Below are 26,359 nucleotides of genomic sequence, written 5' to 3' on the forward strand. Positions count from 1 at the left end.
ACATGGAAAGGAACTGGCCATCCTAGTACACAATGCTGACGCTTAGTACCATGAGCTCCATTCACAATGAATACAAGACTACCTTTATTGGTTTTGAACAGATTTTAACTTAAAAGGCTAACAAATTTGGGCATATCACTACAGTACTATATTTGGGCACATCACACTTTAAAAAAAAAATAGTTTGATAGTGTAGACAGAGCTTTAAACCAAATTTTAAATGCATCACTTTATTAAGCTATAAAAAGCCATCCCCAACGGATATACTTTCCTTCGGTTCTTCCACTTCCCCAACAGGGATGTCTGAAGTAGGGCGTCTGATCTTACGGAAATTCCTAAGTACGTTGTCCTTGGGGTTTCTATCTGGTGTACTTTAAGACTTACCCGCTTTATTTTGAGTCATTCTAGGAACAGCGACTGACTGAACATTTGATTTTAACTGCGGAACACAATGGTTTCATTACAACACCTTGCCGTAGTGCTTCTTTTTATAGCATCATTTAGTTATGCTGACCGGAGTAAGTTAATCTTTGTTTACTCATGGAGGTATCCTCCATGGTTTACTTATTTTTCCTTTAATCATGTGTATTTTAATCTTGTTTTAAAATGTAAGTTTTGTCTCAAATATGCACTGGGATATACTTGATCATTATGTAAATGTTATTTCTTATGTTCATGATAATAAATTTGACTAATTATTTTATATATTTTGCATTTTAGGTGTCTCTATCATATTATCTTTATTTCTTTTATTATGTTATCATTATCACTAAACACCTTTTTTCAACATCATTCTCATAATTTTCACCATTTGATTCTATGTTTTAATCATTATCATTGTTATCTTTCCATCATAATCACTGTCACTTTCATCTTCTATCATAATCTCACCTCCCCTCGAGCAGCTGGGCATTATCTCTTTACAGATGTTTAACTTCCGAATTATCCCCCTCACCTTCTATAGATTGTTTCACGCCCCTCGGAATGCAAGACGGTACAATACCAGACCGCCAACTCACTGCTTCGAGTCAGTTCAACCCAGAGTCTGGCCCGACAGCTGTACGCCTCAATGGGCCGGGTAGCTGGGCCACTCTCCACAAGGTTTCTGATCAGTGGGTACAAGTTGATTTGGATACCCCGCGTCAAATCACCGGTGTTGTCATCCGAGGAAACCCTGATTATAATGAGTTTGTTATGCGTTACTACGTGCACTATAGTTTTGATGGTTTACAGTGGAAGACAGTACGTGATGCAAATCAGAATACCAAGGTTAGTTGTTTCATACATAAATTTACAATTTAATGTTGATTGATTTGATCATTTGATCATCATGATTTGAGTGATTTGAGATGGAATCAACTATACTGTAATATATACTATTGTTTTCATGGTTATGATGACTGCAATTAATGCACAATTATATTTAATATTTTGAATACTATTGAATATTGCACTCTCTTTTCAGTTATTTGATGGCAACTTTGATAACATCACTCCGGTCCAGACAATTTTTGTCAAGAGCATTCGTGCACGATATATCAGAATTCAACCATATGTGTTCCACGGACATCCCAGCATGCAATTTGAACTTCTAGGATGTTTAAACAGTAAGTTTACCAACCTATAAAGTTCATAAAATGACTTTTCTTAAGCTCCATCTACACTATCTAACTTTATGTGACAAAAAAGTGTGATGTGCCCAAATATGGTAGTGATATGCTTAAATATGGTAGTGATATGACATCATCATGTTCATATATGGGCACATCACATGTTTTTTGTCACATAAAGTTTGATAGTGTAGAGAGAGCTTTATTTCTACTAGAACAACAGAAAGCAAGTGTTTTAATACTCCTTTTTGTTGCAGAAAGTGAGTCTTGTTGGTCGTTCCCTTGTCAAAATGGCGGCTCTTGTGTGGAACTTGGAGATGATTTTGAATGTAACTGTTTACCTGGATTTTCTGGCAAAACGTGCCATGCTGGTAAATATTATTATTTTTTTTTTTTTTTTTTTGTGGCACATAAATGATCAAGTATATTACCCCAGGGCTTAATTTGAGACATTTGTATTTAAAATTAATATTTTTGTGTTAGATAATTGTTATTGATTTTTACACATGATTGAAGTAGAAATAAGTTAATGTTGCACTTTATGTTGGGTTGCATAAATAAACCTGACACAGTGCTGTACCCACAAGAAATAAAGTGGTGAAGTGGTCACAATAAAAGGGAACAATCTGTGTCCTGGTCACAGGGTTGTCAAAGGCCTCTGTGTGAAACCTTACCAACTGTACTGGTGTCTACGGCCCTGTGAATAGTTATACATGGGATCACACAACATTGGTAAATTATGCTTGATACAGTGAGCACAAGTCGTTGGTAAGTGTTGCATAGTGCACAGAATGCAAGATACAGTACTGTAATGGTAAGTTATGCAAGGTAAGTATTATGAATTTGTTGGTTTGAGAAGCACTAGATGTAGTGAAACAATTTAGAGCACTGGCTTACATAAACAACATAATGTTTGATTGAATATAGAACATTGCTCCACACCCCTTGGTCTTGAAAGCAATGTAATCCCTGACAGCCATCTCTCTGCGTCGTCATACTGGTCTGGTGAAGGTACCGCGACACGTGGTAGATTGCATAGTTATGGTTGGGCCGCTTCAACCAAACGTGATCACGAGTGGTTCAGTGTGGACTTAGGCCGACCGACAAACATCAGTGGCGTGGTTACACAGGGTCATGCGTACTGGCCTGAATGGATTAACAGTTACAACGTTTTGATTAGTAACGATAGTGATACGTGGACAGCTGTTTTGAATGTTACAAGTAGGCGACCACAGGTAGAACATTTGGTTTTTAATTTCCCTTCAAACATACACCTCTGCGTAGGTCATAGGTTAAAATTCAGCCTGATACAATAACTAGTAACAAAGCTGTATATTGTTTAGTTTTGTCACAATTGGTATGCCATAGCAGTGTATGACAATGCATGTCATAAGCTATTCTCTGTTGCCTCATTTTTTTCTTGTCAATTAAACTTGACAACTAAGATTTGTATTTTCTGTTTTATTTATCGTTATATTCATGTTACAACCAATCCATTGTGTGCAGTAATAAAAATAAATCCTAAATGAAAATTTAAAATCACAAAAGTTTCACAATCAATTTCTAGATATTTAAAGCAAATGTTGATAAGACTTCTCCGGTTAAAAATTATTTACCGAATATTGTGACAGCACGGTATATACGTATACGCATTGAAGAATACCACGGCCATCCAAGTCTTCGCTTAGAAATTCTTGGTTGCGAGGAACTTGATAGTAAGTTGTGCTTGTTTAGTCAAGTTGGTTTACATTAGCCTTTTCGTCTTGCTTGCAGTGATCTACAGTTTAAGTTCTATTTATTTGTTGTTTGCCGAAATCATTCAATTCATTTCTATGTAAATTTTTTTTATATATTTTCAAATGAAAATAAATTTACTTACTTACAATAATCTTGCTTGTTTCAAATTTGATCAGCAATATTCTACAGATTTTATTTCTACTAAAAGTTGTCTAAACTTTTGGATTTTTTTTATAGCTACATTGCCCCTAACAACGCCAGTAGCAACGACCCCATTCCTAACAACAGAAACAGATGATGTGTCGCAGCCTTGCACAAAGTATCCGTGTGAAAATGGAGGAACATGTCGACCAATCGGATCTACCAGTTTCACGTGTAGTTGTCCCGAAGGATTCACAGGCTTTGTTTGTCAGGATGGTAAGATTTACAATGATGAAGTTTATGATGTGCCCAAATATGGTAGTGATATGCCTAAATATGGTAGTGATATGCCCAAATATGGGAGTGATATGCCCAAATATGGTAGTGATATGACATCATCATGTCCATTGGGTACATCGTATTTGTTTTTCACATAAAGTGTGATAGTGTAGACAGAGCTTAAGCTCCATTTCCTCTTCATATTGATTTTATAACGCATTTGAATTGACTATTTTAGCTCCTAGTGCTTGTGAATCTAACCCATGTATTAATGGAGGATGGTGTAACAAACAGGGCTCTGGCTTCAGATGCACCTGCCTGGCTGGCTTCACTGGTAAAAGATGCCAAAAAGGTAAATGGTTATTATACTGGTATTGGTTGGTGGATTGGTAGGATTGAGTAACCCAGGGCATACAATACAAATTATAAAGAGCTGAACTTAAATAGGCATTTGTGGCCGGCTTGCTTCTCCTTGAATCGGCCTATGGGGAGGTGGCATTTTTTCTAATCAAGATTTCGACAGGAACTGAAAATATATCTTTGATTATTTTTACAATTGATAGAAACATGTGTTGATGAACTTGGAATGGATAAAGGAACAATTTCCGATAGTGATATAACAGCAACAAGTTTTTTAACCTCCTCACGACCTTCTGATGCCAGACCCAAAGGGGTCGGCTGGATGCCAGCATCAAATGACTATCAACCATACATCCAGGTAATTTATTCAACTTTATTTTAAGCTTTGTCTACATTATTAAACTTTATTTGACAAACATGATGATGTCATATCACTACCATATTTGAGAATATCACTACCATATTTGGGAATATCACTACCATATTTGGGAATATCACTACCATATTTGGGCACATCACACTTTTTTTTCCAAACTAGTTTAATAGTGTAGATAGAGCTTTAGGTAATTGTAAGATACAGTTATGGAAATGCATGATAAATTGAACATATTTCAATAATTTGTTTTTTTATGAACAATTCTAGGTTGATTTAGGAAAAATGAAGAACATGTCGGCCATCATTTTGATGGATTACCCAGCCTGGTCTGTAGTTGTCACACAGTTCCAACTGTCATACAGTGCGGATGGTGTCAATTGGGAATTTGTACTGGACGAATATGGTCAACCAATGGTGAGTATACCGGTTAGGGGCATTGATTTGATTTCTTTGTTAGACCTATACTGGGTGACCTCTTCAATGCTCCGTTCTCCCAAAAGGCCTGGTGTACAGAACTCTCATCAACACGTTAGGAGATGTGTGATTATTGTACAGGGGATCAACAGCTTTACGTCTCATCTGAAGGACGATTAGAAAAAAGTATCTTGCTTAAGGTTAAGTCCATGGAGCACAGATACTCAATTGAATCAATTCTGTTAATTTAAACCAAAGTCCAAATTCAACAACTTTTGTACAATCAACGTTAGTAATGAAATGTTTTTTTTAAATGAATTAGGAACTACTCGGTCTGACCTATGGTACGTCCGCTGTACAGATTCACCTGTATGAGCCGATAACAACACGTTACATACGTGTGCACCCCACAAGGTGGATAGGCACTTACCCAGGAATGCGATTTGAGTTGCTTGGTTGTGATATCGGTGCTCCCTCTATCGTGAATGACTTTCCATTGGTTACACCTGCGACAGGTGTAGCTACTGTACCAAGTGATGCAGTAACATTGTTCTATGGCTTGAAGGAACGAATCTATAATAGTAAAGACTCACCACAGGTACAGCCATACTTGTACAGTATAGGTTTCTCTGTCTACAAATAGTCACAAATAATTGCTACAAGTAATGAACAACTACGTTTATTTTATTATTGTTCATTTTTTTACATTGTAGTTTAAGTCACAGGTCCTTGTGAGAAGCCTCCGAGTGAAGTTTTCAATTCTAAAAAAAGTTTGAGGGAAGCAAACTTTTTTAAAGCATTCTCTTCTCTCAATTTTGCCTGCTTTCTTGTCCTATTTAAATGTCAGACATCTCCATCTAGATTCAACCAAGTTTCCCTTTAATAAGGCTGTCCTCTGAGTAGGTGCTGTAGTGTTACTGTTGCCTATATGAAATTAGCCATTTTCGGTTTTAGAAGTGTTCTGAATGTATTTAAAACAGACTCTTATGTTTGAAACTTTCCTAAATACATCCTTTTAATTTTTCAGGTGATACAATTTGATTACGAGTATTTTGATTATGGTGATAGTTACAACCCAACAACTGGAATTGTCACCATTAAGGTTCCAGGAACGTACCTCATTTTCATCTCGGCCACCAGTACCAACTTGTACACCCCACCTAGTGTAACCATCATGCATAACAACAACGCACTATTAAGTCAACTTGTTCCCAAACCATCTGCTAATGGATTGCTCAGAGGTGAGATGAGTGCAGTCGTTGATGCTGAGGATGGGGATAGGCTCTGGCTGGAGATACCCAGTGGTGCTTCATTAGCAGCAGATATTATTAATTCATCTTTATTTATACAGCTTGTTTCAAAGTCAAATTGAATGAAAAACCAATCAAAGATTTGCATGGTGAAAATCAATTTAATGATATAAAGTTTGCGGTACACCATGGGTATGTTCTGAAAAGAACTGTTGAGCTTCTCTACGTTTCGATCAATATGTTTCGATTGTTTTTATCAGGAGTGAGAGTGCCAATAGTCCAGAAATTGAGAGTATAAGTTTTCAAAACTACTTACGTTGTGTACTGCAAATTTTATATCATGAATCATTACTTTAAAAACTTATTCTCGGTTGTACAGTATACAGTAGTAATAATAGTAGTAATAAAAGTTTAAACAAACCCTCAAGTTTGTACACAGTTTTGTTTCGATTCGGTCATTGATTTTAAACATGGTTCAAAGATACTCACCCGGTATTTATCTCTATATGTCCAGTATCATAGTCAAGTTGTATAGTACAGTGTCACATATGTATCACATGTGACACATATGTATCACTTACGGGCTTGCGTTGCGTCGAGGTGGGAACCAAGAATGAATACAATGATATAATCCACTGTTTTTTCTCACAATTTATTTCGATCAATAAAACTGTTATTAATACATTTTATAAGATTTGATTCGAGTAAAATAATCAGAAAATGAATTGATTCATTGATATTGTTTAAATCATACAGTAATACCAGGTTAAGTCCAAGTTAAAATAACCAATATTAACTTGCAGTATTGTAAGTAAGATCAACGTGTATAATTTATTGAACATTAAATAATTATAACAACTACCAGACTAATAATCACTGACATGTTTTTAAAAAGTTCATGTTTTAAAATAAAATGCAATTATAGTAACATTACGTAGTATTGACTGGAAAATTTTTAAAAATGTTTTAAAATATCATTTACCATATGTTCTTTATACTTAAGATACTTGTGGAAGAATACCTATAGAATTGCATTGAATTTAAATACCCTATTGTGACGGTGTATTGTATACACTCTACTTTGGCCTTTAAAGCGCAGTTTTAACAAACGATATCTTGATGACGTCATAACATAGTGCGTCGCGCGCACTTTGTGTTGATGACATTATCAAGAATGGAAAAAATAATCTTGCAACATAGCTGTTACTTACGCAATTAAAATAATTTACATTTTAAAAGTTTTTTCAATACCAATATGGTTTTAAATAATTTGGTATTTGCATTGAAAGACAATTTAAGATACACCTCTTGTGTCACACTCGCCCCTTAATGGCCCTCTCGCCTCTAATATCAGCACATTAACAACACACTACATCTTAGGTACTACAATAAAGTTTAGTATTAATCTGTGCATTCTAGATGTGCAGACAATAACACATTATTTGCCCCTTTTCAGTAATAAATATAAATTCATAACATATTAGTTAAAACCCTTAAATAACGGCTGTAAAAAAAAGGGTGAATTCGTCACCCAAAATAACCGGGAAGTACGTTTAAGTGTGTTTAAACAGTATTTATTTAGTTACTATTTTAATAATATCTTGCAAGTATGCCGTGCGATAAACTCAAATCTATTAATTCAAAACATGCTACATGCTACAAATAAAATCGGAACGAAATATTTACAGTATTATCATCATCGTAGACCATCCGTACACACTCGCTCGGCATATTGCATTAAGTGTAGCCTTACCTATAACATTCAATCTCGCTATTGGTCCTAATGCATTACATCACCGTACGAACATACTTTCGTCATTAAACAAATAAAACTGTTAAAACGAGCATTTAAATAATTTTGGAACGAGCCTAAAATTGTTCATCTTTATATATGTGGATCCGTTAGGGAAAATATTGAGCTATAACTTAAAGACATTGCTCCTAAGATGCCAATCTACTCAGCCGAGATGATGACGTCGTCAAGAGATTCATGTCGTCATTGGTCTGTACCACGTGATGTCTTAAACCGTTTAATGTTGAACCAGAGTGTATAAACTGAGAAAAACTTCGAAGGCTGATTTGTTTCCGTCCCACCAAATGGGAATTCAATCTCCGAGTTTACTCCTTGTACTTCTCTGTTGGTGGCACAACTCGCATTAATTTCTGTAGGAAATATGTGAAGGTTTCTGCAAAAAAAAAATGTATCAAAAGTTTGAATCGATCATCAACTTCCTAATGTAAATGTCTGTATGTTCCTCGATTTGCATTCAATGTTCATCTTGATAGATAGTAAGTCAAAATGTACAGGAGTGGTTGCCACGACAAGAGAATACAAAGAGTGTGCTGTACATGAAGTTTTGAACATTATTATTTGGCCATATATATATAAACATAAAAAGAGTTGAAACTATAGGACAGTACTTAAATGCATTGGCGACAGTCATAATATTATTAGGTAATGCTCTGTTTATACAAATAGCTAGTTTGATGTGTGATGTGCCCAAATATGGTATTGATATGCCCAAATATGGTATTGATATGCCCAAATATGGCAGTGATATGACATCATCAAGTCCATATATGGGCACATCACATTTTGTTGTCATATAAAGTTTGATAGTGTAGACAGAGCATAGAGTGTGTTGAATAATATAATATACAAATACTTACTGTTGAACGAAAAAGAATATTTCTTGTACACAAATGGGAAATATAGAAGAAGTCCGGCGAAGATGAAGATGAGGGCGTACAAGAACTCAAGCTCTGGTTGGTCGATGATAGGGGCAAGGACAAGGTATACTGCCGCTAGTAAAACAGCAATTGGCAGGAAAATCGGTACCTATAAGAAAACCAAGTGGTCATTGAAAGATGGATGGTCAGCAGGCTACTCTCGTGGTGGGATATGATTGGAATGATTACAATCTATCATGGCTTAAGCTATATTCAACAAACGGAACAATTTAGATTTAACCTTCATTCCTTGGACGCAACACAATTGCGTACGTACGCGCAACGTAACGCAATTGCTGACGTAAACGAGACATCGAATTCATCGCGTCGTGATTTGTCAAATTGCTTGCGTTGCGCATACTAGGCCTCCTCCTAGGTCCCCGGCGTTTTAGTGGAAACCAAGCTTGAGATAAGCCCATTGGGATTGTTGTCGAGTCATGCTATAATGTACACCTCTTACCTTAATAGCTCTCTCCTTATCGGGATATTTATAACGTAGAACAAGAAGAGCAATAAATGTGGCTCCATAAAACATCCAAGCGGCGAAACTAAAGTAGTTGACTAAAGTATCGAAGTCGTTTGGTATAATAAATATTATAGCAATAAATGACTGTAAAATAAAACAGTTTTCATATGAATACATTTTATAATGAATACATAAATGGAGGAGTCATGGTTGGTTGGTTGGTTGGTAAGTGACGTAATGAATAATGAACAACAATGTTGTTTATGATTTAGATGACAACAATGACGCGCTGTATTTTAATTTGATTTTAATAATACAGAATGATGTTGATAATGATAATAATGACGATGTTTACATAAATGATGATTCACTAATGTACTGTCGTGATAGTTTGAACTGTGGTTCTGTTGATCATGACGTGGATGGTGTTGACAATGACGTCATCGATCGTGGATGAACATGGAGATGGTACTCACTGTGAAGACGATGGATGGAAATGGAGTGAATCGCTTAATATGAATCATTGAAAGAATTTCCATCATGTGACCTTCACGAGCAGACACGAACGCTAATCTATAAAATGGTGGGAAATATGATGTTTAAAAAAGTACAGAAACCTCTTTCTACTTAGCGTTGACGACTAATGCGCTAGTCTGGGTTCCAGACGGAGTTTTGACTAGTCGTTTGGCGTTTCATACGTGTACTACTTGATCTTGTATTTCAGACAAACATCCGCGAAAAACCTCGAAATAACTACAGACTTGGGACAAGTCTAACTAATGCGCATGCGCATTAAACTTTTCATCTACTTTTTGTGACGTAAAAATGCTCAACCAATCAGAGCTCAGTAAGGTTTGATTCGCGCGAATATCTTCACTAATGGAACACAGGCGAGCAACCAATTGCAAGATTCAACTTCCATCTAGTTGCAACTTACCGTCCTGAAGCAAACAGAGCACCATTGGCAGCCCCAAACGTCGAGAAACATACAAACAGTGGTATGATCCAAGCCATAACACCAAGAGTACGATCAGCCAAGGTCTAAACAAAAGCAAATACATTCAGATGATTATTCCGTATGACGTCATAACCCAAGATGATATGGCGTCATAAAGCTTAATTGTTATCAATAATATTATGTGTACAAACAAGGAGATTTGTAGAGGCGTGACTTTATAATGAGAGGTCCATAACATACATGTTTAATAGAGAACTGTTTACTTGTACACTAAACTGAAATTATGTAAAAGAATATAAATGTCATACCACAGCTACAGCATCAGAAGCTAGAAGTTCCAAAGGTGACATGACAGTGAAGTAAGCGATGTTGACCAGGAGGTAGAGGACGATGACCAATGGCATGCCAATGAGAATGGCCAATGGCAGGTTCCTGAAATGAATACATTAAATGATTTCAGTTATGTAATAGTCGGTATAGTTGCTGTCATCTAATTATCATCTGCTACAGTATATAATTCCTTCTCATGTTTCACTTTTCAAATCATAATTTTTTAAATTCTAGAATTAAATAAATTGTCCTAGATTGGTATGTTATGCTAATATTCACTTCTTTAAAAAATACTTTATGCACTTCTGAATGCCCCTCTCATTCCGAATCCTTACCTCTTTGGGTTGACCAACTCCTCGGTAACAAAATTTAACTGATTCCTGCAAAAGAAAACAGAGAATAGATTATTATAACCTATTTAACTCTTCTTTTTCAGAGTGATGATGTCGTTGACAGATTTGCTATGGGGATTTCGATTTTTTTTTGGCCACATATTGTGTCTTTGCGTCGGTCGTCGTGTAAACCAGGACAAACTGTGTCGAGAAATCGAGTGTAAAGCGTGTTTTACACACACGCAATGTAATTACGTCACGCAACGCGTAAGCGAGTTGACCAATGACAAGCGACAGTTCGAATGATAGGCCTACTTGTGATTGGTCGTCAAATCACTTACGTCACGTCTCTAGCGGGAACCAAACATTATATTTACCATGAATCGTACGCCCATAATCCCTGATAAAATGCAATTCCATAAGCAAATACCCTTGTAGATGATCCCTCGAATGACACGGAAGTGTTTAGATGCTCAGTATGACCTATGAAAATAACAACATACAGCTGTAAAAACAATTATTTACACAAAAATCATTACAGAAACACTCATACAGAATTTCTGAGCAAATGCACAATGACAATGTTTATTTTGGAGTATGACGCTACAAGGCAAGCTAATGTTACAAATAGGTCGGATAAACTATTCAAACTAACGCTACTTGTGGTATGTCTGGAGAGTAGCCTACACAAAAAGGAAAAGGGCAGGTCCTAGACAAAGTTTATATAGTGTATCTTACCTTGACAGAGTCTTACAATTCCAACAAATACAATTATAATAAGTGCAAATATTTTTGCTGCAGTGAAAATAATTTGAACTCGTGTTGCCCATTTGACACTGTAACTATTGATGAACGCAATTAAAACTAGAAATAAAAAACGAATAAATAATTTATTAGCATCATAAACAAGAAGGAATATATGCATAGTATTGTATAATACACGGGGCGCAGTTTGCGACATGGTACTTGTCCCTAGCGGCGCCCCGTAACTATAACATTACATGACAATGCATAATTAATATGTCATAAAGGTTATGGTAGTAGAACATAATGGTATTACTACTAGTCATGTCAGTCTGTTATTTGTATTAATTTTTTCAAGGTTTTTATACCACTGAAAAGTTCACTCTTCACTATTCCCTGCGGTATTCGTAATGTTAGACCAGACCAGCAATGAATAATGCTGCTTGGTTCTCACTAGAGACGCAACACAAAGACGCAACGTAAGTGATTTGACCAATCACAAGCGATGAATTATTCGAACTGTCACTTGTCATTGGCCAACACGCTTGCGTTGCATTTATGTCCTTGCGTTACGTCATAATGCTTGGTTCTGAAGCGTGGTTCCCACTAGCGACGCAACACAAGGACGTAACGCAACGCAAGTGAATTGACCAATCACAAGCGATGGCTTATTCGCTTGTCATTGCTAACTGTCTATAACTTCGCTTGTCGTTCGTTGCGTTTTTGTCCTTGCGTTACGTCATAATGCTTGGTTCTCACTCTTGACGAACCACAAGCGATGATTTATTCGAACTGTCGCTTGCCATTGGTCAACACGTTGCGTTACGTCCTAGTGGGAACCAAGCTTAAGTATAAATGCTCTATAATGATAATATATAGATAGTATCAATCATGGAGAGAATAAGCAGCGCTGTATGTTTCAAACTAAGATGTCAGTACTTACGTATAGCTGTAATAGCAAACAATTTTATAAGATACACCGGAACCTCGCAAGATCCGGAAACAAAAAGCTGTACAAAATATGTTCCAAATGTCAATGTGATAGCTGCGAGTGAACTCGGCTTTAGAACAATCGCATAAGTCCATGAAAATAGATAAGCTGGTACAGGACCGAATGCTTCGAACAGATAAGCGTACTCGCCCCCTGACTTGCGTACTAGTGTTCCAAGCTCAGCGTAACACAGAGCAGCTGTCGAGAAAGAAAAAAAAACATATTTATTTTGCGGTAAATAAAAGACATTAAAATAACTATTATAATGTGAGAAATTAACAAAAAAACGTTTGCCGAAAACGCGGGCGTATAAGATTACGTTTGACGTATAAAGGAGGCAAGCGTCGTACAGATTACGTTTTACGTATGAACACGCGCAATCGGGTGCGTACGTTTATTTACGTTTGACGTATGGGATGAGCACGCACAACAGGAATGTATATAAATGTATAGATTATCATTTTTTTTATATATTTAAATTTTCTTTCTTTTAGTACTCAACTCTACTAACTTATTTTCTCAATAATAATAATGAATATCTTCACCTAGCTGCATACTCCCTAGTGGATATCGATTGGCGATAAACCTACTCGTAATATACAGTACTAATGTATTGGTCTTAATGCACGTTTTTCTCTTATTTGTTTATTGTATCACGCAGATACAGTCGACTTAACATATATTGCATATATTGCATCATACAGTATATTATTATTGGCGAGACCCAATGCTTTTTCTTCTCTGTGTTTTTATTGCACCACCACAGACATAATATTTACATTAAAAAAAGTAGAGAGTCATGCAGCCGCGTGACATATGATCACGACATTGTTAGGTTGCAGGCTGAGTATATATATATATATATATATATATATATATTGTATGCAATAGACGCACCGCATCAAGCCTAACGAAAAAACAGAATGTCTTATCATGTTTTGCTGTCTACACTAGCAGAAACTAGCACCGGTGAAACTAGTTTGACAAAAAAAGTGTGATGTGCCAAAATATGGTGGTGATATGACATCATCATGTCCATATGGGCACTTCACATTTTATTGTCATATAAAGTTTGATAGTGTAGACAGAGCTTTAGTTAGACATGTAGTCAGCAAACATGATAGGACAATCTGCTTAACAGATCGGTATACAGATGTACCCTTCTGTGCATTACCACGCCCGGTTGGGCTAAAATGATTCGTTAATAAAATGTAGTATAATTAAGGTGTTTCTTAACAAAGCCTTTTATTTGTTGAATATTTTCTATGAATCAAAGGGTAGGCCTATATAAAAGTTGAATTTGACCTTTTGTAATATATTCACTATTTATTTTAAAAAAATACAAATGAATTCGATTACAAACAAGGCAAGTAGTCTGTTATTGTAATAAGTTTACAAATTATTGTCAAGTACAGTTCAGACTACCTTCACAAAACTCGGAATTGGTTGTTCATAATTGTTCGTTGATAAAGTACCCGTACACGGTCTATTAAACCTACGTTTTGATTGCTATTACTGCCTGCACCATTTCCAAAATGAATTATTAATATTTCATATAGATTGAATTTTTTTAGGGCGAATATCGACAAGAAATGAAGGTGAGAAGCAATCATATGAACGCATCATCACCGATGTTTGATTCCCGTGATTGGATTTTAGGCCTGCAACTGATTTACTTTTATTTACTTACTGCTAATCGATTATTGATTTTAGTTGAGTTAACTAATTTCGCAAATCGCACTGTACTGCCTATGAAATTGTACAGTAGCAGCAGTGGTTGGTTGTGTTGGGCTGAAGAGGTCGATGAATGACACACATCATGATGATGTAGTATAATAACGATGTTGGTGATGATGATATGAAATATGATGACGGCGACGATAATGATATGATATGAAAGATGATGATATGAAAGATGGTGATGATATGAAGTATGATGATGATTACGATGATTATGTATCAGGATGATGATGTCAATAACAGTGATGATGATGATGTTGCTGCTGCTCATGATATGATACATGATGATGCCAAATACATGAGAAAGGTTATCCATAACTGGGTTTACTATATTGTATACCAGCATTTTATATTAATATCGAACTATAATCCTTGACCAGACCTGGCCGGACATCACGATTTCTAACAAACATATGGAATTTGCAACGAACCCAATGCAATCTTATAGACTTGATGATTGTTCAATTGTATGTTTATAAAAGATGTGGGTCGGCGGATCATTCGTTGCTTTGTATTTAATACCAGCGCACCAGAACAGCATTCGTTTTAACTCACACATAAGTTGAATAAGTTGTATTTTTTTATGGATTTTGATGAAAACGTGACCAAAAAAGTATTTACTGTAATAACATAACAAGCTAACAGACATTCACAAAATATCCCATCTCAACGAAAATATTTCTCCGAAATGATTATCACAAATGCTATGGTGGAAATTATATATTTCCTACATGCTAAAACACATTAGTCGTTCTGTTGAATGATATAAAAGTTAGACTATCTGGTACGTAGGCCTATTTAAGTATCTAAACTATTTCCAGCATGCATACAAACAAACTTGGACCATTTAAATTGTAGTAGGCCTCGACCAAATTAATCCCTGTTCTAGCTGCTTAATTCATATTCCAGAGCCTTGACTTAGGCAAGGATCAGCAATAATCGCCGTAAGATGGTCAAGAAAATTCTGAATTAAACAGAATGGTAGCTGAAGGCAGAACATGTGGGCGTTCCTTCTCGTTACTTAATATTTTGAATTTGTATGCCATTATTCATATATGAGTTGGCATTAAATTTCGTTTAGAATCAGAGAGGTGTGTTGTCTACTAGGAGTAAAACGTAATTTACGCAATTAACGACAGTTCGAATGATTTGTCACGTGTGATTGGTTAGAATTATATGCGTTGCGTGTATATCATTGCGTTGCGTCGTAGTGAAACCAGGCCTATTGGTGGATTGTCGCGTTAATAGTGAAGTTGGTAATGTTAATGGTGATCTATATTTAATGGTCATCCCTGGTATTTAGTGATAATGTATGGCACGCCATGGCGGACATAAATATATCGAAGTCATATACTCATGGGGTTTACACACAAAGCTATCCATCGACATGCACATTGTTACCAAGGCCCTGGCGTGCCATAATAATGATACTATGGCACACAAAAAAACAATTGGTATACATACCACACGTAGATAAAACTCCACAGGCTATCCAAATGACAAGACTCATTCCAACACTATCTGTCTGTCGCAATACCCCCTTAGGGGATATAAATATACCAGATCCTATGATTGTCCCCACTAACAGTGATACTCCAGCTAAAAGGCTAACTTGACGCTTAAGGACCACTTCGTCACCGCCTCCACCGGTACCCCCATCACCTTTTTCCTTTTCACTCATTTTTCTTCTTTATTCCTCAACAAACTGAAAAGAAATTTTAATATTAATGATTAATTTTTTTTTTTAAATCAACATTCCGCGTACAACAGATGTAACAGATATTTTTTATTAAATCTAGTTATGTTTATGATGGTAGTAATTTATTCTCTACACTTGTTTTCAAGGGCACATCGCAATGTTCACATTCCTTGTCTTGCTTTTGTTTTGTTGGGGGTGGAGCAAATGGAGCTATTGTGTATTGGAAATCGATTTTGAAACAATACACTGTTAAATTAAGGTCACTATTTATGGATTTTATTATTAACGCTGGTTCCCACTAGAATGCAACGCAAGCTAGTTGACCAATCAAGCTAGTGATTGGTCAAATTGCGTTGCGTTGCATCCTAGTGGGAACCAAGCTTCAGTAAACAACATAATTGCATACATAATTTTTTCTATCACAGTTGCTATTTTTACCGTCCGAATAATGCGCAATATATTACAATTTTAACATGGTTTTAACCCTAGAGAATGTAAAGTCCTCGAATTCCACTCGAAAAATTCGAGCGGGCATGATGCGTAACCGGCTTATTATGGTAAGGAATGTTCACAGTTTGTTTCTCCGGGCAATACCTATCAACGGGAGTCGAATTTCAATTCGCTTTCGAAAAGTAAAATGTATGCAGTTTTACTGTATGTCGTCCGTGTAGATGCATAACAGAAAAACATAATTAATTCCCCATTCTAAAATCACAGGATTTACCGAAGCCTTAACAAGCATTAACGATTTTCCTATTGCCTATTTGGCTGACCATTGACCTGTTATACAATGTCTTTTGAAACTTCAAGGTCTTGCATCAAAGACAAAAGAACAATGGCTATTTGAAGCATACTTATTCATGTGCGAATCAATACCTGTTGTTGTTTTTACAAGATTTTTTTACCATGGTTTATTTTTCACATTTTACTAAATCATGAAACAAAGATTTGACCAATGACGGATCATACGAACTGTCGCTTGTGATTGGTCAACCCACTTGCGTTGCGCGTACGCCCTTGCGCTGCGTCCAAATCGGTCCACACACCCCGATCTAAGCACCATCGTTTATGCAATTTATAAACGTACTACTGTAGCTCTCACAAATATAGATTTGATATTGATAACAGTTTAGTAGTTTTTTCTCGTTTATCGATCAGTATAACCGTACCAGCAGATTTCAGTTGGAATACTGTTTATCATTTGCCGGCTGGAACACAGCAATGAACCATCGATTGACTGTTAGAATGCAGGAGATCTTTATGATTATAATTTAAATGTCGAGGCCTAATTGCTACGCACATGTAAAGTAATATGTTGAAAATATGACGTTGGATACATGACGTCACCTACACATTAATAATTATCACATTGACACGCCCACATCCACACGTGACTTGATGTTTACAACTCGATGATTGCATCAGGCATTTTTTAACCTCAGAAAAAAAATTTTTATATCGTGTAAATGTTGGTGTACTATACATCCTGTTTATGTTAAACATTAATTAGATACGGGACATTATATCACAAACATGAAATGTGAACGTCTGTTGTTGTCATGTAAATTGTTGATGGAGTGTGTGTTAGTACTGTTACTAGTATGTACTAATTCATAATCGTTCTATGATCAAACTATTAAATCAGTGACTAATTACATTATCATTTTCTATGTATTATTTACAGTGATACTTAAGTGCCACGGCAAACAAACAATCGGTGACCGTGGCACTTACGGACCACCGTACATTGGTATTAAGCCTGACCAAGGACGACCTTGTCACTCTAAGGACCTCAGCAGACTGCAGATCGGATACATTACATGAGATAGTCTTAACCCTCTTTTATTTCCATTGTTATAGCTGGTTATAGTCATAAATAAACCTTGTAAACATAGGTCTGAGTGTGACTCATTAGATATCATATATAATAATTCATACCAATCCATAGAGATTCATATTCCCTTAATTGTTACTAAAAAGACGAAAGTGGTCTTATATTGGAGGTATGAACTATGTCCGTACCCCTTCTCAGCAGGAGCGTCTATATATACAGTATTAGATGGCGTATTAGGTTAGTTGTAAATAATAAGCCTAACATTTTTAGATACATTTCAAACAGACTGATACATCATACGACATACTACAGTACTATGTATACAGTACAGTACTCCTATGCTACTGTACTACAAACTGCACAATGAGAATCAACAGACTGAACAAATGAACGATAAAAAAAACAACGTATTCGCCACGTGTACAACTAGTACCCACAACATTAAATGCTTCACGACACAAATTCTTGACAAAATACTAAATATTTTCGAGTTAAATGTCTAAAATAAGCGTAAAATACTCACGTAAATTGTAAAAAAACGGTGTGTGATAACGTATTCCAAATGAAACAGACAAAATGAATGTTTTTTAATACAACCTAGGCCGCTACAGAAGAGTACTTGATCTTAGTAATCCTCACTCATGCTCACAATATCCCTTAACCAGTAAGTAATTAAGTCTACCCAATGGACCAATCAAAAACTTGTTACGTCATGATTGACATGTTGTCTACCAATCACATTGCAGATACTGAATACTAGTTATATACACTCACTGTTCACTGTCAATGAAAATACTACGCTTTGATATAAACAATACTGTAGGCCTACTTAATTTTCAGAAAAATAAGCTGAAAACATAAATAATTAAATACACTGTGTCTGATAAATCTACATTCTGCTGCACTTACAATGACTATCGGTGGTCTATGTTTTAACTATTAATCAATCATTTTACAACTCCTGGTATGAACAAGGAAATTCATGCTGGTTTGAAACTGCTACGTCTGTTCTATTACTATTTTATATTTAAACGTTTTTACACAAAAGCACATTCTTTTTGTAAAACAAGTATGAGGAAATATTCATGTCTTTCTAATAAAAGCTGTAACAATTGCTGATTTGTCTAAAACTGATGTTTTATATTGTTGTTGTGGGTTGGTCTACCCATGAGTTATAGTACAAGTCAATCTCTCACCAGAGGGGTGCTAACCTCCCTGGTGAGGGAAAAGTAGGCCCTACAGTCGGGCCTACAGTATAAAATAAAGGCTTTATGTAGCCTGTGTAGAAACACTCCCAGTCAAGTTATTGTTTGATACTTATTTCAGATTACACGGACTAAAGACTTGATTGAATAGGCTATTGAGATTTAGATTGAAATCAAACTCTACGTCAATACAATTAGCAACAAATAACGCGCGAAATCTTGTAAACTCTTGGCATGAATCCACTTGTTTATATGCTCTAGGCTATTGGCCAAGTATGAGAGGAAACTGATGAACAATAGGAAACTAACAACCAGTTTTAGTTCAATGTTATTTGCAATCACATCCGCCAGACAAACTTAACAATGGATGAGGCATGGATGAGTTATAAATCATATCCTTTCCTGGAATAGAGAGAAGATAATTGTAAAGGGTCCAACCAGGAGAATTGGTGGAAGGGGTAGGGGGTCAAATTCTTACATTGGTTTCTGCTGGTAACATTGTTTTAACCATTTAAATTAATTCATGTTACAGTTTATGAATGGGTGTATGTGGACCTCTTAATGAGGTATGGCACGCTCCTGTAATGAATCAGTATATGCTATTTGTACCGTAATATAATATATTTTTATTAATGTAATAAATATTATCTTTGACTGTATCACCCTTAATTTGTTTCAATTTAATAACTGAAAGTAGCATTGACAATCAATAAATAACACGACGTTTGCTCCTCGTTTGGATGTCGAGCAAGTGAATAACGGTAAACACACGTACTGCAATAACATGGGATGAGATTTGATTGTGATCGATAAAAATATATGTTACATTTCACAAGATCAAGTTTTGTCAGGAGGTCCAGATGTAAGGCTCCGGTCACAACATATCGTCTGATGAAGAACAAGAAGTTGACACACAACTATTAACTATCATATTAATTAAAGTGTGTGTACAGTACGGTACGTACCTATTATGATTAAATGGGCGTATACACTAAGACCAGGTACGATGTTAGAAGAGGACTATTTAGCTGTAGATGAATACATGACGTCTATCAGCTACTCTTGGTCCTTGGTTAGTTTATACCATACATTACGATATTTCTCAAGGCTATAAACAAAATGTACAATATGGAATCAAGTCCATATGGTAGTAGCGGGTGTGGCATTATTATTATATAAATAAACCTTACAAACCTTATAATTGGAGTCTAGCCAAATTTGTATTGATATCATGCAGTTCAGTGCCATTCATAATTGTATGTACGTGTGCAGGAATTAATTTTCGCGCCATTTGTTGTTGTATAATAATAATTATAGGCTAAGTTTTGTTTACTCACTATAGTTTCGTATGTATAGAATATAGTGTTGCATGCCTTGAAAATAATCAGCTTTCGGTAAAAAGTTCATGTTTAATGTCAAAGACGTAACACTATTCTACGTTCTTGACGAGTTCAGCCGAGAGATAAGACTGTTAAGAATAGATAAGACAGCAGAGACCGCCCATTTTATATACATAATAAATAACATTAAAGTCTAGATACGAGTATTACTCTACGGTGCTATACTGTACAACAAGGAAATTCAAACACTAACTTTTCTTATATTAAATGAATAAATATATTACTGACTGGTACGGTTTGTTACCTTTGTCATGTCTCAATGTTGTATTGTTACCTCGAGTGCCCTAGGCCTACACTGCCATTTTCAAATCAAATAGTCCATACTCAATATGGTAACAATGAAGACATAAATAAAAGTTATTTTTATTTTATTTTTATTTTTATTTTATTTACCGTTAGAGGACGGTAGACGAAAGAAACGGTAATTAAACAAAAAAATAATTTACGCATGCGTGTAACGTCAGTATGTGACGTCATTTGAAACTTTTTTCCAATCAATTTGACTGTAAGACAAAGGAATTAGTAATAATTATAATAAAAACTAATTTACGCATGCGTGTTAGCCCGGGATGAAACGTTATTTGAAAATTTGCACATGCGTAGAAGTCCAATATGTGACGTCATTTTGAAACTTTGTCCCAATCAAAATGGTCTGGAAGCATACACGGATTTTGCTGTGGTAAGTTACACGTGATTTAGTTGTTTAACCAAACATATCATATGTACTGTGAATTAAATATGAATCTTCTATTATTGAAGAAAAACATAATCGTAAGCCCTCTATTTCAGGTTTTGATTTAGGTCCATTTTTTGCTTGGACCACCTAGGCTAGCTACTTGGAGTAAGACTAAGTACTACGACTCTGTCCTGCGCGGTGCCGAGCGAGCCTGTGTCCCCTAGCTGTCGTCTGCTGCTGTGTTCCCCTGTCACGTGACCAATGTGTTTAGTTTGATCGTCCTGAAATTATATCCAAAGCTCCAAGAAAGTAACTCGTTTGAAACAATCACTGAATTTGTCACTTATTTTACGTCATCAATAATATAATTAGCAAGAATTAATTAGTTATTGATTTAATATAAATATATTTTCTTGTTTAACTACTGCGACCGTCGACTAAGTTCTTGGAGAAGGCTCTCTGGTCGACTTTGCTGAACGGGTTGAACGGGTAGGTTAGCGTCACAGTCTTCGATAACGGCCCCCTTCTACAGTGTGATAAACGATGAAGCATTTCAGATGGAAATGGTCTGTAAAATGTAAAATATGTGTTTGTTAGTCTGAGCTAGGCTTACTCTCTAAGAAGTGAAATGCGTACCCTTGCTCCCCCGGCGGCCAATCCGAATGTAGGCATGTAACATTATGAAGTAGGCCTACCTGAATGAGCTCCTCATTGTACTGCTCGGCGTATAATCAGCAGTTAGCCTGCCCCTTGCCATTGGAACTTCAAGTGGTGTACGAGGTACAAAACCAGCGTAGCCTGGTGTTTGCCGTACACTAGAAAGAAAATCATTTTATCAATTAATAAAAAACGGAATTGAATTGAAAAGCTTGGTTCCAACTCGAAACGCCGACGCAATATATGTGAGTTGACCAACTATAGGTGTTTAGCATCTCTTTGGTCTTTCCTTGCATTTTATATTTGTTTTGGTTTTTTATGTATTGTATATGGCAGAAATTTAATAAAAAAAAACCAAAAACAAGCGACAGTTGGGATGATTCACGCGTCGTGGTTGGTCAAATTACTTGCGGTGCGCTTACGTTCTTGCGCTGTGTCCAATTTGGTACAAAGTTTTAACTCACTATGTTGATGTCAGTTTGTCATCTATGGACAATCGATACGTGTTTTCTTTGATTGGCACGTTGTTGCTGCATGGTCTTTAAAAAACAAAGAAAATGTGTTAATGTTTATAAAATGAAATAAAAAGTTCAATTACATTACAAATAAAAAAATATAATGTTTTAATGATATGTTTATAATAATATGCTAATTAATATAAAATTGCTGAGTAATTCTTGGTCCCACTAGAGACGCAACACAAGGACGTAACACAACGTAAGTTAGTGAACCAATCACAAGCGATGGATTATTCGAACTCTCGCTTGTCATTGGTTAACACGCGTGCGTTGCGTTTACGTCATTGCCTTGCGTCCTAGTGGGAAACAAGATTGACAGATAAGTAACGTACAGTTTATCCATTGTGTGTGTTGCAGCAGTCAACATCTTACGTGTTGAGATACTCGGCACAGTAGATCTCTCCTGCGGTAGGTCCCAACGCGTTGCAACACGTTGCCAAAGACGTGGTGCGGATTCGTAACGCTTTGGTTTACTCATGACCAGATCAGCATTTGCTTCCAGTGTGGTTCGTAAAGGTGGTTTCTGGTTAAAATATTAAAATGATAATCTTTGTTGAATCTTTAAATTTGCAACAGTGGCACAGGATAAAACGTTCACAATGACAGAACACATGTTACAAACAATAAAATAGAACAGGTGATTAAAAACAAATGATTATATTATTAATAAGGTAGAATATGAGGTTATTTGTGTTGCTATATTAAAAAATGATGGGCGTTCAAACTCTAAAAAAGCTTGGTGCCTATTGAACGCAACGCAAGGAGGAAAGCGCGTAAGCTGACTATAATCCCAACAAACGTCGTTTTTTATTGGTCAACACTGGGCTTATTTCCTTACGTTCAAGTGGGAACCAAGCTTTATAACGTTCAACTGTTTGTTTCAAATGCTCTTGTCTCTGATTTCGTTTTTCGCATTAGTAATCAGCTTGCATTAATTAAAATGAAATATTAATTCATTGAAAATCCTGTTATGAAGCAAATTATAGGGTTCAACGAACTAATTACTATCGGTCACTAGTAATAACCCTATTAAACAGGATAAGATAACCACATACTGCCGGCTTAATAAGGTTGATCACAAATAGCTTGATTTCGCGAGGAGAAACGTCATTGCACAATGCATGATGGGTAGGGTTTGGTACGCGTACGTACAAACAACAAATCACGTACGTACGCGTTGTGACGTTTGCTCCCAAATCCTTCCCATCATGCGTCGCGCACGCTATATGATCGCAAATAGCTTGATTTCGCGAGGAAACGTCATTGCACAATGCATGATGGGAAGGATTTTGTTAGCAAACTTCAAGACGCGTACGTACAAAACAACAAATCACGTACTAATCCTTCCCACCATGCGTCGCGCACGCTATTTGCGCGCGATAAACCTTATTTATATAAAGCTGTGTGAAATGTAATAATAATGAGGTCTGAAGTTAGCAATCATGATACCTCAATGACAGGCAAACAAGCCTGTTCGGTAGCCGCTCTAGTAGTGGATTTCCACCTGAAAACGCTACACAACTCGTCAATGGTTTCTTTATCAACCTCTTCCGAATACTCATCAACGTTATTAGCTTCTGGTAAAGCTGGCAATGCCTCCGAGATATTCGCTGCTGGTTTGTGATACTTCTGTGGCTTACCACCAGTACTCAAGTTTGGTTCAACTTGGAAGTCTAAAGGCGCTGGTGCTCTTACTATAGGCTTGTCATGAAACAGTCTAATAAAATAAATAAGAAATAATTGAAATCTTTAATGTGGTGGTCTTATGATCTGATAGATAACCATGCTCAATGATCAGATTTTCTGTCCGATATTTGACAAAATTATACTTCTTTCAAAACGTGGGAATTCACTGAGTTATGCTTAGGTGATGTGAAGGGATATTAGCTTACTATCTAGACTATAGGCCTATATTAATTGATTCGAGATGACGCTGCCGTTTTTGATTAAATAATTTTATTTTGTATAGGCTAAACATTGATAAAAATAGTTTTGACCTCGATTGCCATGAAACCAACAAAAGTATTATTGTATAATTATGAAGGGAATTTGTTTTTTCCTTCATGGTATAGGCCTAACTATATTTTGTCTCAAGAGTAGATTTCGTTCTGATAAAAAAAGTGATATATATCGAAAACGCCTATTGGAAAAAAAGAATACCCCCAATGACTACGACATGGGGCAAGTCTATCTTCCAAAGTAAGTTGTTATTGGAATGAGGATGTCATCTTCTGGGTGATGCCATGGTAGCCCTCACAGTTAATTAATTTACTGAACAATAATTTGTACTAAATATGTAAAAGCCTATGCATTGATCTTCTTGTTAACCCCAACCAATTATTTATATCTATTAACCCCATCCAGCTGCTACTGGATCAAGAAAGCCTTTCTTCTTTTGTTTAAATCTTCTTCATTCATTGTCTTTCTTAATCCTGCAGGCTTTAATACAAACTAAACGTAACCTTATGGCATCCTGTTTTTATTCCTTTTAAACAAATAAATGTATTACGTAATAGCTCATTGCTGCTGGGTCTATTCTATTTCGGTGCGTATAAGTTCATTCTTTGTGTCAATCCAAAACAATGGCCCGGCACAACGAGAAATAAAGAAAAGGATGATGACAATCTATTTCCGACATGGCCATAATACAATTGTGGGGGAAAATTATTGACGTTTGTCCTGACCAGGGTCAGTTGTCGCTAGCGTGTACTGGTAGACTCGTGTTTGGGGACCAAAATGTTTTTGAGAAAATGATAGATTCTAGTCTAGTATCCCATAGAGATATTATCTATGAGTATACTGTTTCTTTTTTAAAGTGCCAACCATTACGATGTTCTTATAATACTGAATAAAAATAGGCCTATTTGTGTAAGTTGTTCATTAAAAAGTCACAACATCGTCTATGTACTTTTCCTAATTCAGTCAATGGACAATTAAATTGAATTACTGAAATGAATAATGACATTTGGTACACAATAAACATTATATTACCACCGTACTCTGTAACACTTTTTATTCAATTATAAAACAATGATAAAAATCTGTAGCAAGATGTTTAAAACTGGACTGTAGGCCTAGTATGATTCCTGCAGTTTGATTTAATAGAAATAATTGGTTATTCGTTAATGATGTGTATTTAATAATCAGATTAAACACAAAGATGCAATCAGAGGCCCAATAACGCATATATGATTCAATTAGTTCATAATTAGAAAATATCTAGGTCTATACACTTAACGCTAAACATACCAGCAGAGGCGCGCATAGCCTAACTGAAATACATGAAAAAGTTAATAATTATTAAATATTGGTTGGTCGCACTTTTTCGATGTTCAAACCGGGTATAAATTCATGGAACTATAAAATCATGTATAATATAATAACATTAACTCACTGTATATTCGGTAGATGCGGTGAGATCGCCTCTAGATGGCGTTTAGGACCAATCGGCTCGATCGGAAACTTTCGTGGCTGTAATTTCGGAGCTTTTGTGAGCTCAATCGACGCAATTTGACGAAATTTCTTTAATGGTGGAAAGATCTTTTTAAAACCGTAACTGCAATTGTACGTTGTAGCATTTTCGTTATCAAAATTAACATCCATATCAAAGAAACATTGTTGGTTTTATCCACTCTAGTTAAATAAAATATCTTCCGCCGCGGAAGGAGGAGGCAATAGCAACGTACATAAGAGGTAGGTAGGTACGCATATCTGTCATAGCAACACATAGGGAAGCGCATCTGGTGTTACGCGCTTCCGAAAGGACGTCGTGCGTCGTTTTCATATGCACGCGCGATAATACCGTAACCCATATTTCATGTTGCGCTGCGCACTGTAAATGCTGAAATTTTACTTATCATATTTTATTAATTTTCTTCAAATCTACACTATCAAAGTTTATGTGATGTGCCC

At 36.0% G+C, this 26,359-nt stretch overlaps 3 protein-coding genes across 5 annotated transcripts; 1 reads left to right on the top strand and 2 right to left on the bottom strand.

Moving 5' to 3' along the window:
• Window positions 1-276: 276 nt before the first annotated feature.
• LOC140057499 (uncharacterized) lies at window positions 277-6,820 on the top strand. The gene is made up of 12 exons (XM_072103187.1): window positions 277-518; window positions 965-1,269; window positions 1,466-1,607; window positions 1,868-1,981; window positions 2,538-2,845; window positions 3,178-3,325; window positions 3,585-3,764; window positions 4,006-4,119; window positions 4,331-4,485; window positions 4,771-4,917; window positions 5,240-5,515; window positions 5,945-6,820. The coding sequence occupies exons 1-12, from the start codon at window positions 452-454 to the stop codon at window positions 6,287-6,289; spliced, it is 2,301 nt and encodes a 766-aa protein (XP_071959288.1). The 5' UTR covers window positions 277-451; the 3' UTR covers window positions 6,290-6,820.
• Window positions 6,821-7,025: 205 nt separating this feature from the next.
• LOC140057500 (b(0,+)-type amino acid transporter 1-like) lies at window positions 7,026-20,214 on the bottom strand. 3 transcript variants are annotated; one of them, XM_072103190.1, is made up of 12 exons: window positions 20,162-20,214; window positions 15,923-16,163; window positions 12,671-12,916; window positions 11,722-11,847; window positions 11,361-11,466; window positions 10,987-11,031; window positions 10,630-10,753; window positions 10,301-10,404; window positions 9,840-9,936; window positions 9,358-9,507; window positions 8,838-9,006; window positions 7,026-8,353 (listed from the first exon to the last, which is right to left on the bottom strand). In XM_072103190.1, exons 2-12 carry the CDS (start codon window positions 16,137-16,139, stop codon window positions 8,286-8,288), a joined length of 1,452 nt encoding a protein of 483 aa, XP_071959291.1. In that variant the 5' UTR covers window positions 16,140-16,163; window positions 20,162-20,214; the 3' UTR covers window positions 7,026-8,285. The 3 variants fall into 3 exon arrangements, with proteins under 3 accessions (XP_071959291.1, XP_071959289.1, XP_071959290.1); XM_072103188.1 differs by lacking the exon at window positions 20,162-20,214 and adding an exon at window positions 18,515-18,701; XM_072103189.1 differs by lacking the exon at window positions 20,162-20,214 and adding an exon at window positions 16,291-16,350.
• Window positions 20,215-21,395: 1,181 nt separating this feature from the next.
• LOC140056986 (uncharacterized) lies at window positions 21,396-26,099 on the bottom strand. Its single transcript, XM_072102516.1, has 6 exons — window positions 25,842-26,099; window positions 23,897-24,164; window positions 22,780-22,970; window positions 22,394-22,468; window positions 21,968-22,087; window positions 21,396-21,840 (listed from the first exon to the last, which is right to left on the bottom strand). The coding sequence occupies exons 1-6, from the start codon at window positions 26,048-26,050 to the stop codon at window positions 21,690-21,692; spliced, it is 1,014 nt and encodes a 337-aa protein (XP_071958617.1). The 5' UTR covers window positions 26,051-26,099; the 3' UTR covers window positions 21,396-21,689.
• Between the last annotated feature and the right edge of the window lie 260 nt (window positions 26,100-26,359).

This window comes from Antedon mediterranea, chromosome 8 (genome assembly GCF_964355755.1).
Source record: "Antedon mediterranea chromosome 8, ecAntMedi1.1, whole genome shotgun sequence".
Lineage (NCBI taxonomy): Eukaryota > Metazoa > Echinodermata > Crinoidea > Comatulida > Antedonidae > Antedon > Antedon mediterranea.